This window comes from Ilyonectria robusta (assembly GCF_021365365.1).
Source record: "Ilyonectria robusta strain PMI_751 chromosome Unknown BGZ61scaffold_17, whole genome shotgun sequence".
NCBI lineage: Eukaryota > Fungi > Ascomycota > Sordariomycetes > Hypocreales > Nectriaceae > Ilyonectria > Ilyonectria robusta.
The window spans coordinates 442176-455129 of record NW_025764451.1 but is presented as its reverse complement, the minus strand read 5'-3'; the positions used below and the strand labels follow the sequence as shown (position 1 = coordinate 455129).

Below are 12954 nucleotides of genomic sequence, written 5' to 3'. Positions count from 1 at the left end.
TCAAGTGTGCGGCAGACCAACTCCGCGTTTACGAGCCGCAGATCCGATCTTCCCTTCATGCCAGCGCCACGATACCATCAAATACGACCGGAGCAGTGGGGTGATATGCGCAAATGAAGAGTGGGGTGTTGGTGGCTGCAGATCTTTGTTGCATCCGATGTGAAGCCAACCCCACGATTGAACATGGCTCAAATCTTATCCCCCACTCTTGTGTTTGAAGTCGCACGAGAGCCTCCCTTGCGTTGGGTATCAAGCCAGCCCCGCGATCTGACATGGCTGGAGTGGGATATCCCCCACTCCCCAGATTGGAGATTACATTGCGCCGAGAACCAGTCCACGATTCGTCATTTGAATGAAGTCTCAAGTGATTTGTTGAAAACCAGGGCGGCTGTGGTCTGGGAATCGTTTGGTCCTTGACTGGGCTTGGCGTGGACCAGAAGTGGGAATGTTGGTGGACAAGCAATAGAGATATGCCACGATAACTACCGAGAATGATGCAGATCTTAAAGTTTGCTTAGGCAAGCAAATTAACAGGGAATCCTATTTGATGGTGGCCCTGTTTCAATTCCGTACTCCGGCTAGCTTCGCTACCTAGCTCTCGGGCAATACCCTAGCCTTGGGCATCATTGCTTATTCGATTGGTTCATGTCTAACTCGAATTAATTACTGTCTGTTCTTGTTGCATTCACGAATAACGAAGCTTGATCGTGAAAGTCGACTCGAACCAGCATACGAAACGTTGGGTGTTAGGTTGTAATCGAGGTATAGTAGAGCTCGGTTATTACCCATTAATGTTAACGTCGTCAGGGAAAAAAACAAGCCATCATCGCCATCATGCCTACCTCCAAGACAAAAGAGTGATATTCACGCCACCTCTGAAACAGCTCTGGAATACAGCATCCATCACGCAATCGAGGGCGTCATCCAGCGGCCAAATGTTCGCGTTCTTAGAGCCTGTCAGCAAGCTTCAGATCACGGTAACGATCATGTTATCGATATTATCCCCAGGGAGAAGACGACAGTATTTCTGCCGCAAATAAAGCAGCTTTAGAGTGAGATAATAAACGTACGATTGAGACCATCTTCGGGCGGGCATATCTTGACGTTCTAGCAACTCCTAGTAAGCTCTAGACACGACAACGACGATGCAATCAATATTATCCTCCGGCGAGAAGACTCCTTATTACCGCCACCTAGGAGTGTCAGCCTGATTAGTGTTGGAGACAAGCGTTGATTAGTGGAATGATAGTGGGATTCTAGATGCGATCAGGATGTCTGGAGGCTAGACTCATCTGACCTACTCATGACGAATGCTGAGCGGATCAGTGATGATATATGACATCACCTCTTATTTCTTCCAAGTTCCCCAAAATATGATCGATCCGACGGGTACGGACAGCCTTTCCAAAAAAAAAAAAAAAAAATTCAATCATTATTGCAATCCCACTACATCGCAGAGATATGGATTTTCGGTCAAAGTTATGCAATAATATTCGTGAGGGCGAGCCGTTGGAAATCAATTATGGCGCTCCACTAACAAAAACCGGGCGTTGCCTTCGCAATGATGGCAATTGCAAGTACCTGCTAAAGAGCTCAGAAGACTCTGCGGCTCTTGTAGGAATCAATCCTCCTCCGGAGCAGACTTCATCCAATGCTGTGGCCATGTGGGTGAAATTAACCCCTGACGACGCTCAGAAGCGTCGCCTGCCAGGACCTCCGATCTTTCATGACATTGATGATTCCACGGGTATTACCAGGGTATAGATCATGATTCCGGCACAAAGTACGCCCATCGACGCCAGGCGTAAGATTCGGACACACACACACAGAGAGAGAGAGAGAGAGACAGAACTCATCCGGTTGATGATTACACTGGTAAAACGCAGGTAAAAGAAGACACATATTCCGAGTGATATTCCTTATGGCTATCACAAATCACGGCGCTCGTTCCAAGGGGCAAGAATTGCCGAACGTGGGCAGACATGTCTACAGCCAGTTCGAGCCCACCTTCTCTCAGCCGGGCGCAAGATCCTTTTCATTATGCCATGCAGGGCGCTCACGCCTCGGGCTTCTTGCCCCATATGAAGTAAGCGGGAACATATAGATGGTTGGCCGGGTTCCTGAGGTCGTTCTTCACCTTGGCGATAAGGATCTGGATCTCCGCCTCTTCCCAGCCAAGCACGCGGGAGAAGATGCCGGGCGTGTACGAATCGATGACTTGCTGCTCCTGGATGATGGCGTGCTTGCCGATCTCCTTGAGTGTCGGGTCTTTCGGCCAGCTGCCAAAGGGGATCTGGGTGTTGTTGAGCGTTTCAGGTTCTAGAGATTCACGTGGGTAAATTGGGGAGGACAAACCTTGCGAGTCTCCTGCTGGACGTCAACGAATCCAGCGGCCCTCATCTTGTCCGGCAACTGTGGTGCCGAATCGAGGGGCTTACCGAACTTTCCCGCACCCTCGCAGATGTTGGTCATCCAGAACTGAGCGTCCGTTGCCAGCTTGGCCGTGTCGTCGTCGGAGAGGAAGCGCGGGTAAACAAGCTGCATCTCCAAGTAGCCGCCGGGGGCTAGATGCTCGAAGGCTCGGCGGAAGAGCTGACCGTCATCGGCGACGCATCCGCCCAGCTCACGGGCGTGAATGTAGTCGAACTTGTTGCGGTAGACCCAGTCCTGTTCGAAATCATCCACCTCGAATGTGCAGTTGGGCGGTGTCCTGTTTCTGGTGAGCGTTATTGAACAAAGAGGCATAACTCAGTACGGAAAATGGCGTACCACTTGGGCTGGATGGGGCTCAGATCAGTGCCGATGACTTCTGCAGAGGGGTATTGGCTACACATCAAGCATCAGGAGCTATTCCACCTTCAAGGGCTCAGCGGAGGAGTCTGACTCTGCGAAATCCATGGCCCAGATGCCGGTACCGGTGCCTAGGTCAAGGACGCGCTGCGGGTTTTTGCCGATGGGCGCGAGAAAGAGCTCTCCTCCGATGAGTAGACGGTAGATGTGATGCGCCAAGTCCATGCGGTCCTGCTCCTCCTCGTCGTTGGGCTATGAAGTCACGCAAAGGCAGATTAGCTGCCGTGATGGCGATTCCGACTTCCAGTCACTGGTGGCCGGTGTTGTGTTGGACGAAAACTCACCACTAAATATGCACCCTCTCGGAATGCATGATAACGGCGGCCGTTCTATGTTTGGTGTTAGTCCTAGTTAAAGCTATGGCCCCGTTACGTTTAGGCATCTCGACACGAACCTCGTATCTGTGAAGGGTTAATAACGGAGATTTGAAGAATTGCCCTGCTGGGGTTTCCGGGTCACCGGATGGACCTACTTGTAGTGCAAAATACTGGAGTTGAGCGAGGAGAGGAAGCTGGCAGATCTCTCACTAGTAATTTTGTTAAACATTGGACCATTCTAGATGCTGGTGAGGCTAGACTCACGAGGCAGCATAGGCAGAGTCGTTCTCGAAGTCCTGGAAAAGGTAGCGCGTCAATATCGGCAATTGGGGGTGCAAAAGCCTCAGTTAAGGAACCACTCACGTTATCGACCTGTAGAGGCTCCTGTCCTTCCAGGTCCGACCCCGAAATGGAAGCTTGTTCCTGAGCCATTATTTCGCAGACGGCAGCGTGCAGCAGGAACTGGAGGGGCGGGGAAAAGGTGAGGGCAGAATTCGGTGACAGACCCTGAATGTCTCATATTATAACAGCACCTCTTCGCTTAGGAGCAGCTCCCCGCATGAGCATCACACCACTTTGCATTCTGAAAGGGGCGGAGCGGGCGCTAGCGGAGGTGACACCGCGTGCATTGATAGGCTGGGTGAAGATGTTGCATGCTTGCAGCCGCAGCCAACAGAAGAACTCAACATGTCTCATTGGTCACGGACTGGCTGTTGGTTCTCAGAGGGGCCTGGAAGTTTCCTCTGGCAAGGGTACTGCATATTGCGGGTGGATACGGGTAGGATCAAGTTGCTCCCCGGTTTCTTTAAGCAGACATGGGTCATTCGAATTCAGGCATCTGCCGGAACGAGTACGAGGTATTGGGACATTGAATGTAGCGCACACGTCAAGCATTATCTGCTGTGTTGGATATCTTACGTGACGTTAGGCTGCTGCTTTACTCAAGTAACAATGAAACTCCGCAGAGTGAGATGCTTCTCCGTCGTACAGGCCTCTCCAAACATGATTCCGTGAATATACACCTCTCCAACGAGCTGGTATTTGTCTCGAGATGGTCGCAACACGAGGGGTACAATCGACCCACTCAGTATACAAACGATGTCGCCATCGCTCATCGCTTGTGGGCCAAGTCCAAGACACCCATTGTCAGTAACGAACATCTTCCGTGCACTGCATGCAGTCCGCACTGCTTCCTCAAAATGACTTGCATCTCCAACTAGACCGGGAAAGGCTCTATTTATAGCAGAAAACAACCAAGCTTGCAGGTCACTTGGTGGATTAGTAGACTCTGAAAAAGCAGCATCTTGGTCGCTGAATCTGAAAACGCCGCTCATAAATGCCAAGAAATCCGCCACATGTTGGTTCGGTTCGTGAGTCAGACTTCCATACCAATCTTTGCCGGCTGTCAAAGTTAAAGATAGGAGCTCCGAGAGTTTAGGACCGTTCAAATGTCCCTTCGCAAAGGCAGAGAAGTGCTCGCGCAGAAACAATTTCCCCCACATGTCATGTTCTCCCATGGTCTCAGATGAATGCCGAATGGAAGAAAACTCAATTCCGCTGATTATAAGACTGGTTCCTACAACCTGCGGGCTAACCCTAGCAAGCCCAGCACATGCGGAAAATGTTTTCGAGGCAGTCTCCGAGGGAGCGAGGGTCCGAGCAAAGTATTGACCCCAACGTGGAACCCAGCTGGGAAGGCCGTCGTTTGCGTCAATTGTTTGCCGACATACCATTTGGTTGTGAGGATCCTGGCTTGCAAGTGACAAGGATTGCGTGGTATCCCCTGTACCTTCTGCAGATTTCCCCGTGTACGGTTGCTCGGCGTGCTGAACATAGGACAGGATCCTCAGAGATCCTGATTGTTGGATGATCTTGGTTGCGCATTCCAAGTACGTTTCTGATACCGTCTTGGTGTAATCAGGTTGTAGGAAGAGTTCACCACAGTCAGGATTCGAATCAGTAGTCGGAATTCCAAGAATGCCGTAGACCTTGTCCCTTGCATCAGATGAGATGAATTGACGGGACAAGGTCAGGAGCTGAAGAAACGACACAGGTTCTTGCTCTTCGGAACCATAGGAAAGCGAGTACATGAGACAAGCGTTGTAAATACCACTCATTGCCTCGAGTCGTAGCGTGGGCGCCGGTACTGCACGAATCCATGCAGCAGCAAATCCGAGGCGCTCCCAGGGGATGGTTTCTGTCAAGCTGTCAGATGGAGACGACGAACTGAAATCACAGCCTCTATCGGGTTATGCATTGAGATATAAAATTGTTGGAGCATCACATACCGGCACCCCACATGACATCTGCAGTCGGGGCAAGGGCAACCTCTTGAAGACACCACAACCGCCAGAACCATTGCGTATTGAAGAGGATGGACATTCTCCCCCATACATGATCATCTGGTGGGGGTACAGCTTGGAAGTTCTTCTCGAAGATCCGATTGATCAGCTCAAAAACAGGCTTCGCCGAGTCTGTATCGTCTGGGCCGAGCCATATGAGAACCTTGACAGCATGTTTGAAGATCAATCGCATCAAGCTAACCTGCTGGCTCTTTTCAACTTCATCACTTTGGTTAATACAAGCAGCATCCGCCCATAATTTGCGCGGCTCGGATTCATGTCGCAGACGTCTCAGAGCATTGTGAAGATTTGCTGGAATTGTGATGTACTTCCCACCGCAGGTGATGGTTTTCGATTGTGTCTTGGATCCCCAAGCATACGACATGGCTGAGTATTCGCCCTTTGCTATCAATGAGGTCCGCTGAAGTCTCACCTCCATTGGATCATCTGGTCCGCCAGGCAATAGTTCTAGGACTCGGGTTTCCACTGGTCTGTCGAGGGCGCTGTAGTTGTACGGGAGGAGTTCTGGACCTTTTGGGTGCGAAACAGTATTTACTGTGAATGAGTTGTAACTCAACGTCGAAGGGTTCTCGGTACCACGCTCAAGATTGAAAGGATTTCGTCGTGGTAAGCTGGTCGGTGTTTGGCCGGTCATCATTCCGGACGGAGAAGAAGCCACCCGTGATGTTCGAGATCCACTGATTTGCTCTCGGGACCGTTTTGCGCCCAGTGCATTTGGAGGGTCGATTTCGTATTCCTCCCAGACTGGGTTAGTCTGATTTACCGAAGGTGCCAAGTTGGGCGGTGCTGCGTTGGCTATCTTCCCAGAGCGAGACGAATCCATCCACGGCGCTTGGAGCCCACTCACACGCTCTCTGAAACTTTCTGGACCCCATGTGGATTGGCTTACGACCGGCATATATCGTGATCCCCCTGAGATCGGTTGGGTCTGGCTCGCCGCTGGTGCTGGGTTGTGACGAGATTTCTTGGTTATCATTCCGGGGAGAGGCGGGTCTATCCACACATCGTACCCGCCTGGTTGGCCGTCAAATTCTTCAGAATTCCATACCCATCCTCTTTTTGTAGATTGGGCTACTACTGGCATATTTGGTGACACCCTCGTTGTGGGATGAGACAAATCCATCCACGGTGGTTGAGACCTGCTGGCTTCCTGTCTAAAGGTTTCGGAACTCCATAGCGATTGCACCGGATACTGCGGAAAGTCTCTCGCTGGGGTGTTGGTTCTCACTGCGGAGCGATTCGAATCCACCCTTGGCAGCCAGGAACCGCCCATCTGTTCTCCAAACTGCTCGAAACCCCATGCCGATGATTGCGAGGATAGAGCAGCCTGCCGTTGCATCTCTTGAGATGCTTGCGCTGTGTAGTCACCCATTGTTTCCGAAGTAGATGGGCCCATCCATCGCGGCGGTAGGGCACCGCTAACTTGCGCTTCGAACTGTTCAGATCTCCAGATCGATTGTGCCGGTTGGGGCTTTACGGCTACCCCGGGCGGGAGTTGGGATACGCTTGAGGCCTTTGGGGCCAGGCTCTCATCTGGTGACGACATCGCGACGGGATGCAGTCCAAGTAGGCGGTGTATTCGCACATGTATTCCGCCCCTAACGCGGTTTTACAGCTTTGAGCCGACGAGGAGCAGTCGTGTTGGAACGTCTGACAATTGAATAATGCTACTGTACGAGGATGACAACCCGTGCCACCTGAGCTGCGAGTGCATAAATGGACGGATCAACTTCTTGCCGATGAGATGACTCATTCCGGTCATGCATTAAGTTGATGATGGATCCGATACGGTCAATTCAATCGTTGCAATAGTGTCCCAATTGATGATGATGATCGCGATGACCTCCCGGTCATCCGGACCGGCCGGAAGAGGGGTTATTTGACCCCCTTCATGACTAAGGTCCGGATATCAATCTACTGAAGGTTTCCTTATACAGGGTCTCTCTCCAACAGTTGATCAAGATGACTCCACCTGTTCAATTAACCGCTGAGCCAAATATAGTGTACACCACGTATTACTGTAGCCAGTATTAATGGGAGCATATTCCAACGCCACCTTAAAGACGACATAATGCTAAACCACTAATTGTAAATATATAATATATAAGAACAATCAAGCAGATGTTCATTCAATTCTAATAGAATTTTATAAAAATAGAAATATTAATTACTATTAATTATAAAACTTGCCACTTCTCCAAGTTGCCAGTTCAGCCGTTAGGCCATTGACCAAGATTCCCAAGCTAGCGAGCCAAAGGAGTAGCCCGGTATGGACGTGTTATACACACCTCGGCCCTTCAAGACATAATGATTTAACACGAAATGATGCGTAGTGTCCGACTTATATCTTGGTTTCAAATTATGGCGAATGCGTTCGGCATCATCTGGCGCGTGCCTTGAACGTTGCCCACCGTGTCGCACGGTTTTCATCTAGTACGTCGCAGGAGCTACACAGAATGAACGGCATACGATCACCGTAAATAGTCGAATTTGCGATGAGACACCTAGAGCTTGCTATTTTAAACGTGAATCAGGTTTGGGACGCCCAATGTCGTGTGAAAAAGAAAAAGAATGAAAACCTAACTCAACACCAAAACAAGAAAATACCCGCTAAAACGGCCAGTGAAGTCAGACTTGGCTAACGTCGTCCCAAAGCGTATATGGATTGTGAGAAACACCCATGCTCCGGTTGAGACGACGTGGGCTCTGCTTCGATCTCAGAGATATCTCAATCCGTCCCATCTCCTGAAGTCCATCCAGGGTCCTGGAATCCAGTTCCACTACATCCTCCTTGTAGTAGATACGGGATCTGCTCGAGCCAGAGCCAGTCCTGTCATTACTAGCCACAAGTTTGGAACCATCCGTCTGGCTAGTGCCACGCTTTCGAGACTCGGAACTACACACCAAGGCTGTCCATGATTCAACGTCTCGCTGTGCACAGATAACGATGTGTGTTGGTTCCGCTTGAGCCACGAAATACACCACAGTATTCGTTTTCATATCTACCAACGTCCAAGTTTGCTCAAGTAGAGGACGATTTGCGAAAGAATCCAACCTGAGTCGGTTGGCTTCTAACCCAGGGATGCACGTATTGAGTCGGTCGACACGGTGAGCTCCCGAAATCGCGAGGAATCGTCGATTTCCGGTTCGAACAGCTCGACTAGTCCACTTACTGAGTGCCATGCTCATTCGCCCTCCATTCGGCAGCTTGAATAAGTTGATAGAATGGCCCCAGGTGCCGTCAACTAGAATGTTATAGTGGGCTCCCAAGCCAATAGCACGGCAAAGGGGTCGTATCTGTACAGTTTGGAGCCAATGGCCGGTCTTCTTCAACAGAGATTCAAGATCCCACGTGTCGGGCGTTTGCCATTCCTTGATGCACAGCCATCGTTCGAGCAATTGTACCTGTTTGTTCATGAGGAGTATCGTGGCAAAGATTTCGAATTCGCTTTCTCGTCTGGGTTCATTTGTCTTGACTGGCAAAAAGTCTTCGATCAACTGAAAGAAAATCTCCGTGGAATAAACAGATATCATGCCGAGCAACTCCAAAAGGCTGAGGAGCGCGGGGAATTGCGTTGGAATTTGATCGTCCAAGGCAACTTTCTCTATAAAGAACTTCGTGGCTTGGGGGGTCCCTGCCTTGTGGTTCCAAAGGAGATGTTGGACAACTTTCTGGGTTAGTTCCATATCAACGGAACGCTGTAAATCGGTATCGATCAAGTGGACGAAGAACGAATCCCGTTGAATTGAGGCAACAAATACCGGGACGTGTATGGCCTGCTGTATCCAATTTTCCAGATGCGGCCGCGCAACTTCTTCGTTATCTGTTGGAAAACGTCGGTGAGGAGAACTGAGGTCTTCATGAAAAATGAAAAGAATTTGCTTGGCTGCTTTCACGACGTCAGCCAAGCCCCAGCTCTTCGACCGCACTCTATGTGGCAAAGGCCAGTGTTCGCCGATACCCCAGTAGCCAAGAAGGCCCATCTGCCTAGCTCTTTCCTCGGCTATACGGTGCAGCATGGCTCTGTTGTTTTTCTTCGTCGTGTCAAATACAGTAAAGTCAAATGTAGTAAACTCATACGTGACGAATAGAAATGGGGGGACGTCCTCAGATCCGGAACGATGTTTGAGATCATTGAACGATATGGTATCAACACCGTGCAAATCAGGCGACTGGGGATTTCGTAAAGCATAAACCCAGTCAGCCTGCTCGAGAGCTGGAAACTCTACAATATCATCCGTTCCAGGCTGCTGGGTCAATTTCGAGGTTGTGCCAGGAGACGGCGCAGGCAAAAAAGCATCTAAACTTCATCAGCATAAGACTTTTTATTCCGGATATCATTCACATACCTTGAGATGTAATCAATTCAATCTGTTTATCTTTTTCTCTGCCTGAAGGAGCTGGTGGGTCGCTTGTGTCATTTAGGAGAAGCTCAGAGGCCTTAGAGGAGCTCTCGCTTGGGTGTGAAAATGTCGAAGTTTTTTGACTTTGCCCTCCCGTCCACTGTGATGGCCGGGAAGTCACAGTCCACTGTGCAGAAGGCTCATAATCCTGTGCAATCATCTTGTTGGCGGGTGTTTCATGGGTGCTGAAATTAGTGAGTATCAAAACATGGCGAGATCATGTGCGATGGATCAGACAGTCTTACCTCTCTGGACTAGAACGGCCCTGTGCCTCATCAATGTCTTCGTAGTTCTCCAGCCACTCATGACCTGCCGCTTCATCCGCTGTGAGTCTCTTCCTGGGTGATGCTGCCATGGTTTGCTGAATAAACAGGATGCAGTGTGTACTCGCCCCGACACTCTCTAGCTCATTTGTTGGAAACTGTGTGCCCATGGTCACATAATTCGCACGTTGGTTGGGCGAAAGAAATGTTGCTTTCTGCGTCAGAAGCTTGTGTGTGATCTCCCCCAGTGCCCACAGATCAACCGCCGAGGTGTACGCAGCGACCTCGGTTTGGTTTTCCTGAAGATCCTCAAGCGTAAACATCCCGAGGACCTCGGGGGCCATATAGCCCATCGTACCGACCTCCATAGTTCTCAACGCCGTGGACCCTTCCACTCGCTTGCTGATGCCGAAATCACAAATTTTAACCCACCACCGTGGGCCTCGGTGAACAACCAAGATATTGCCCGGCTTAAGATCCCTATGCGCAAAGCCGCTCTTGTGCATTGACTGTAAGGCTTCGACTAGTTGCATGGCAATCAACCTTGCCTCAGGCTCAGGGAAAGGTCGTACAATGTAGTGTCGCAAGTCCCCATGCTCCAGATACTCCATAGTGATAAAGAGCGCCGTCTCGTTTTGGAACCACCCAAATGAGCGTACAAAACAGTCGGCAAACTTGTCGTGAGAGAACTTGGCGATGGCTTCAAGCTCACGATGAAACGCAGAAGTCGGCACGCTGTGGTGTTTGCGGATCTCCTTGACGGCTCGAAGTCTGGGTTCCTGTTGGGATGAGACCGTGAAACACTCCTCAAGCCAAACAGTCCCATACGCGCCGCCTCCAAGTTCGTGCTTCCGCTCCCATATCTCTTCGGTCTTCTCCCTCCGGCGGCTGGGTTTGGTGCCTGCGGTCCGGCGAATCTGTGTCGTCTGATTTGTACTCGGATTCCAGGTCGCATCAATCTCCGAATCGACGACCAGGTCCGAGACTCGATGCTGGAGGGCGCCTGGCCTGGTGGCCATCGTAACAAAGATGTTCAGTCCCTGGAGCCGCACACAATAAACCGTGAGACCTTGTGTTCGCAAAGGATGATCAGGCGGGGATAAGGCGAACACGGTGAGGCTGAGTGCGATGCGATAATATGGGCTGTGCCATAGGTGGCTAGCCGCATGCATGTACACGAGCCTCGCGCCACGCTGCCACCACGTAGACCGCTCTCATTTGTGTTGGCAGATGACCCTATATTACGAAACCTCTGATAGATTGATATCCTCACCTTAGCCACAAGGGAGTCACCAAACCCCTCTTCGGCCGACCTGGGGAGCCGGGTCAAGATAATTATCAACATCATCTTCATCGTCTTATATACTATGGCCCGGATCAACTTGACCGTAATGGATCCATTAGCTGGCTTTAATCGACATACAATTAAATGGCCTGCCACAAATCGCCTTCAACGGGCATGTTTTTGTACCTATTATGATACCAGACGCCAAGTTGTCTCCTCCCGGGATTGGATGATCTGCACCTGTGGCTTCTCCTGCCTTTCGAATATTGTATGGCTGTTTGGAGATCTGCCTGGTATTTAACATTCGTTCAATAATACCTATTTCGTAATCGTGCGCCTCAATCACACACCATTCCTCTCCTGCGCCTACTGTTTTTCTAGCAAAGGCCCGGTCTAAACAAGCGAAGATGTCGCATTCCATTACTTAACATATATGGCTAATTGATCGTCCCAAAGTAGAATGCGCACTCCAACAGGGGTCACGATGGTCGCGCAATAGAGATGGCTAAATGTGACAGAGGAAAATGGAGCAACCAGAATAGAAATGAACAAGGCATGGTCTAGAAGAATTCCATGGTAGATTTAAATAGTACCTAAAGTATCATTTAGCGCTGGGCGCTAAATGGATAGAAAGCAAAAGTCGCACTCAGTGAGCCGCTCTAATGTCAAATAACAACATCCGATACAATCCACTGTTTCGCCGCAAATCTTCAAAACAATTGGTCCAAGAAACTATGTAGTTGCACCCGAGAACGACCCAACTACGGGATCCTACTTCGACAGACAAACTTGAGAATAGTAGGTGGCGAAAGTGGTAGCAGCGGCGGCGCAGCAAAAGATAGACTCCTGGTTCGCCTTCGCGGCGCAGGCCACGCAGGCAACGACAAAGTTGATGGAGGAGTAGTTGGTGCAAGAGCGGCAAGCGTTGGGGTTGGGCGCGCTGTTGCAGCTAAAGGAGTGAGACTTGGAAATGGCGGCATCCTTGATCTGCGGGCAGTTTCGGGCGCGCTGGTGGATGGACGGGACGGTGGAAGTCGCAACCACATCCAGAGCGAGGACGGCGTCAAGATTGGCCAGCATGTCTTCCTGCTTGGAGATGGCAACAATGGGCTCAAAGAACTTGTCGTAAAGCGACTCGGGGATGCAGTCAGAGGGCGAGTTGAGGTAGCTCTCCGGGATGCGAGGCATGACGAAATCGTTGGCCCCAGTGCTGTTGAGGCTCATGGCCTCGTAGGTCTGGCTCAGAGCTTGGAGATGGGAGAGGTTGATGCAACCAGTCTTTTCACCCGCGGTGTAAGTGAGCGAGCTCGAGAGAGCAGAGCCAGCCAGCATGGCGAGAACGAAGATAGTAGAGACCATTTTGCGGTGATGGTTGACTTGAAGTCGTGAAGAAGTGGATGTAGAGTAAGGGGAGATATTGGAAGAGATGCTTGATGTGCTGCAGAATAGATGTCTTTGATTTTCAAGGCGGG

The 12954-nt window shown here is 50.5% G+C and overlaps 4 protein-coding genes across 4 annotated transcripts; all 4 read right to left on the bottom strand.

Moving 5' to 3' along the window:
- Nucleotides 1-2056: 2056 nt before the first annotated feature.
- BGZ61DRAFT_496241 (S-adenosyl-L-methionine-dependent methyltransferase) lies at nucleotides 2057-3599 on the bottom strand (the record flags this gene model as incomplete). The annotated part of the gene is made up of 9 exons (XM_046250993.1): nucleotides 2057-2293; nucleotides 2332-2710; nucleotides 2770-2826; nucleotides 2885-3042; nucleotides 3135-3179; nucleotides 3245-3251; nucleotides 3323-3376; nucleotides 3432-3463; nucleotides 3531-3599. The coding sequence occupies 9 exons, from the start codon at nucleotides 3597-3599 to the stop codon at nucleotides 2057-2059; spliced, it is 1038 nt and encodes a 345-aa protein (XP_046101119.1).
- Nucleotides 3600-4054: 455 nt separating this feature from the next.
- Nucleotides 4055-7360, bottom strand: BGZ61DRAFT_395565 (heterokaryon incompatibility protein-domain-containing protein). Its single transcript, XM_046242932.1, has 2 exons — nucleotides 5456-7360; nucleotides 4055-5364 (listed from the first exon to the last, which is right to left on the bottom strand). The coding sequence occupies exons 1-2, from the start codon at nucleotides 7074-7076 to the stop codon at nucleotides 4109-4111; spliced, it is 2877 nt and encodes a 958-aa protein (XP_046101118.1). The 5' UTR covers nucleotides 7077-7360; the 3' UTR covers nucleotides 4055-4108.
- Nucleotides 7361-10175: 2815 nt separating this feature from the next.
- On the bottom strand, nucleotides 10176-11216 carry BGZ61DRAFT_358702 (kinase-like domain-containing protein; the record flags this gene model as incomplete). The annotated part of the gene is made up of 1 exon (XM_046240992.1): nucleotides 10176-11216. The coding sequence occupies one exon, from the start codon at nucleotides 11214-11216 to the stop codon at nucleotides 10176-10178; it is 1041 nt and encodes a 346-aa protein (XP_046101117.1).
- Nucleotides 11217-12253: 1037 nt separating this feature from the next.
- Nucleotides 12254-12841, bottom strand: BGZ61DRAFT_480981 (uncharacterized protein; the record flags this gene model as incomplete). Its single annotated transcript, XM_046249253.1, has 1 exon — nucleotides 12254-12841. One exon carries the CDS (start codon nucleotides 12839-12841, stop codon nucleotides 12254-12256), a length of 588 nt encoding a protein of 195 aa, XP_046101116.1.
- Nucleotides 12842-12954: the final 113 nt, after the last annotated feature.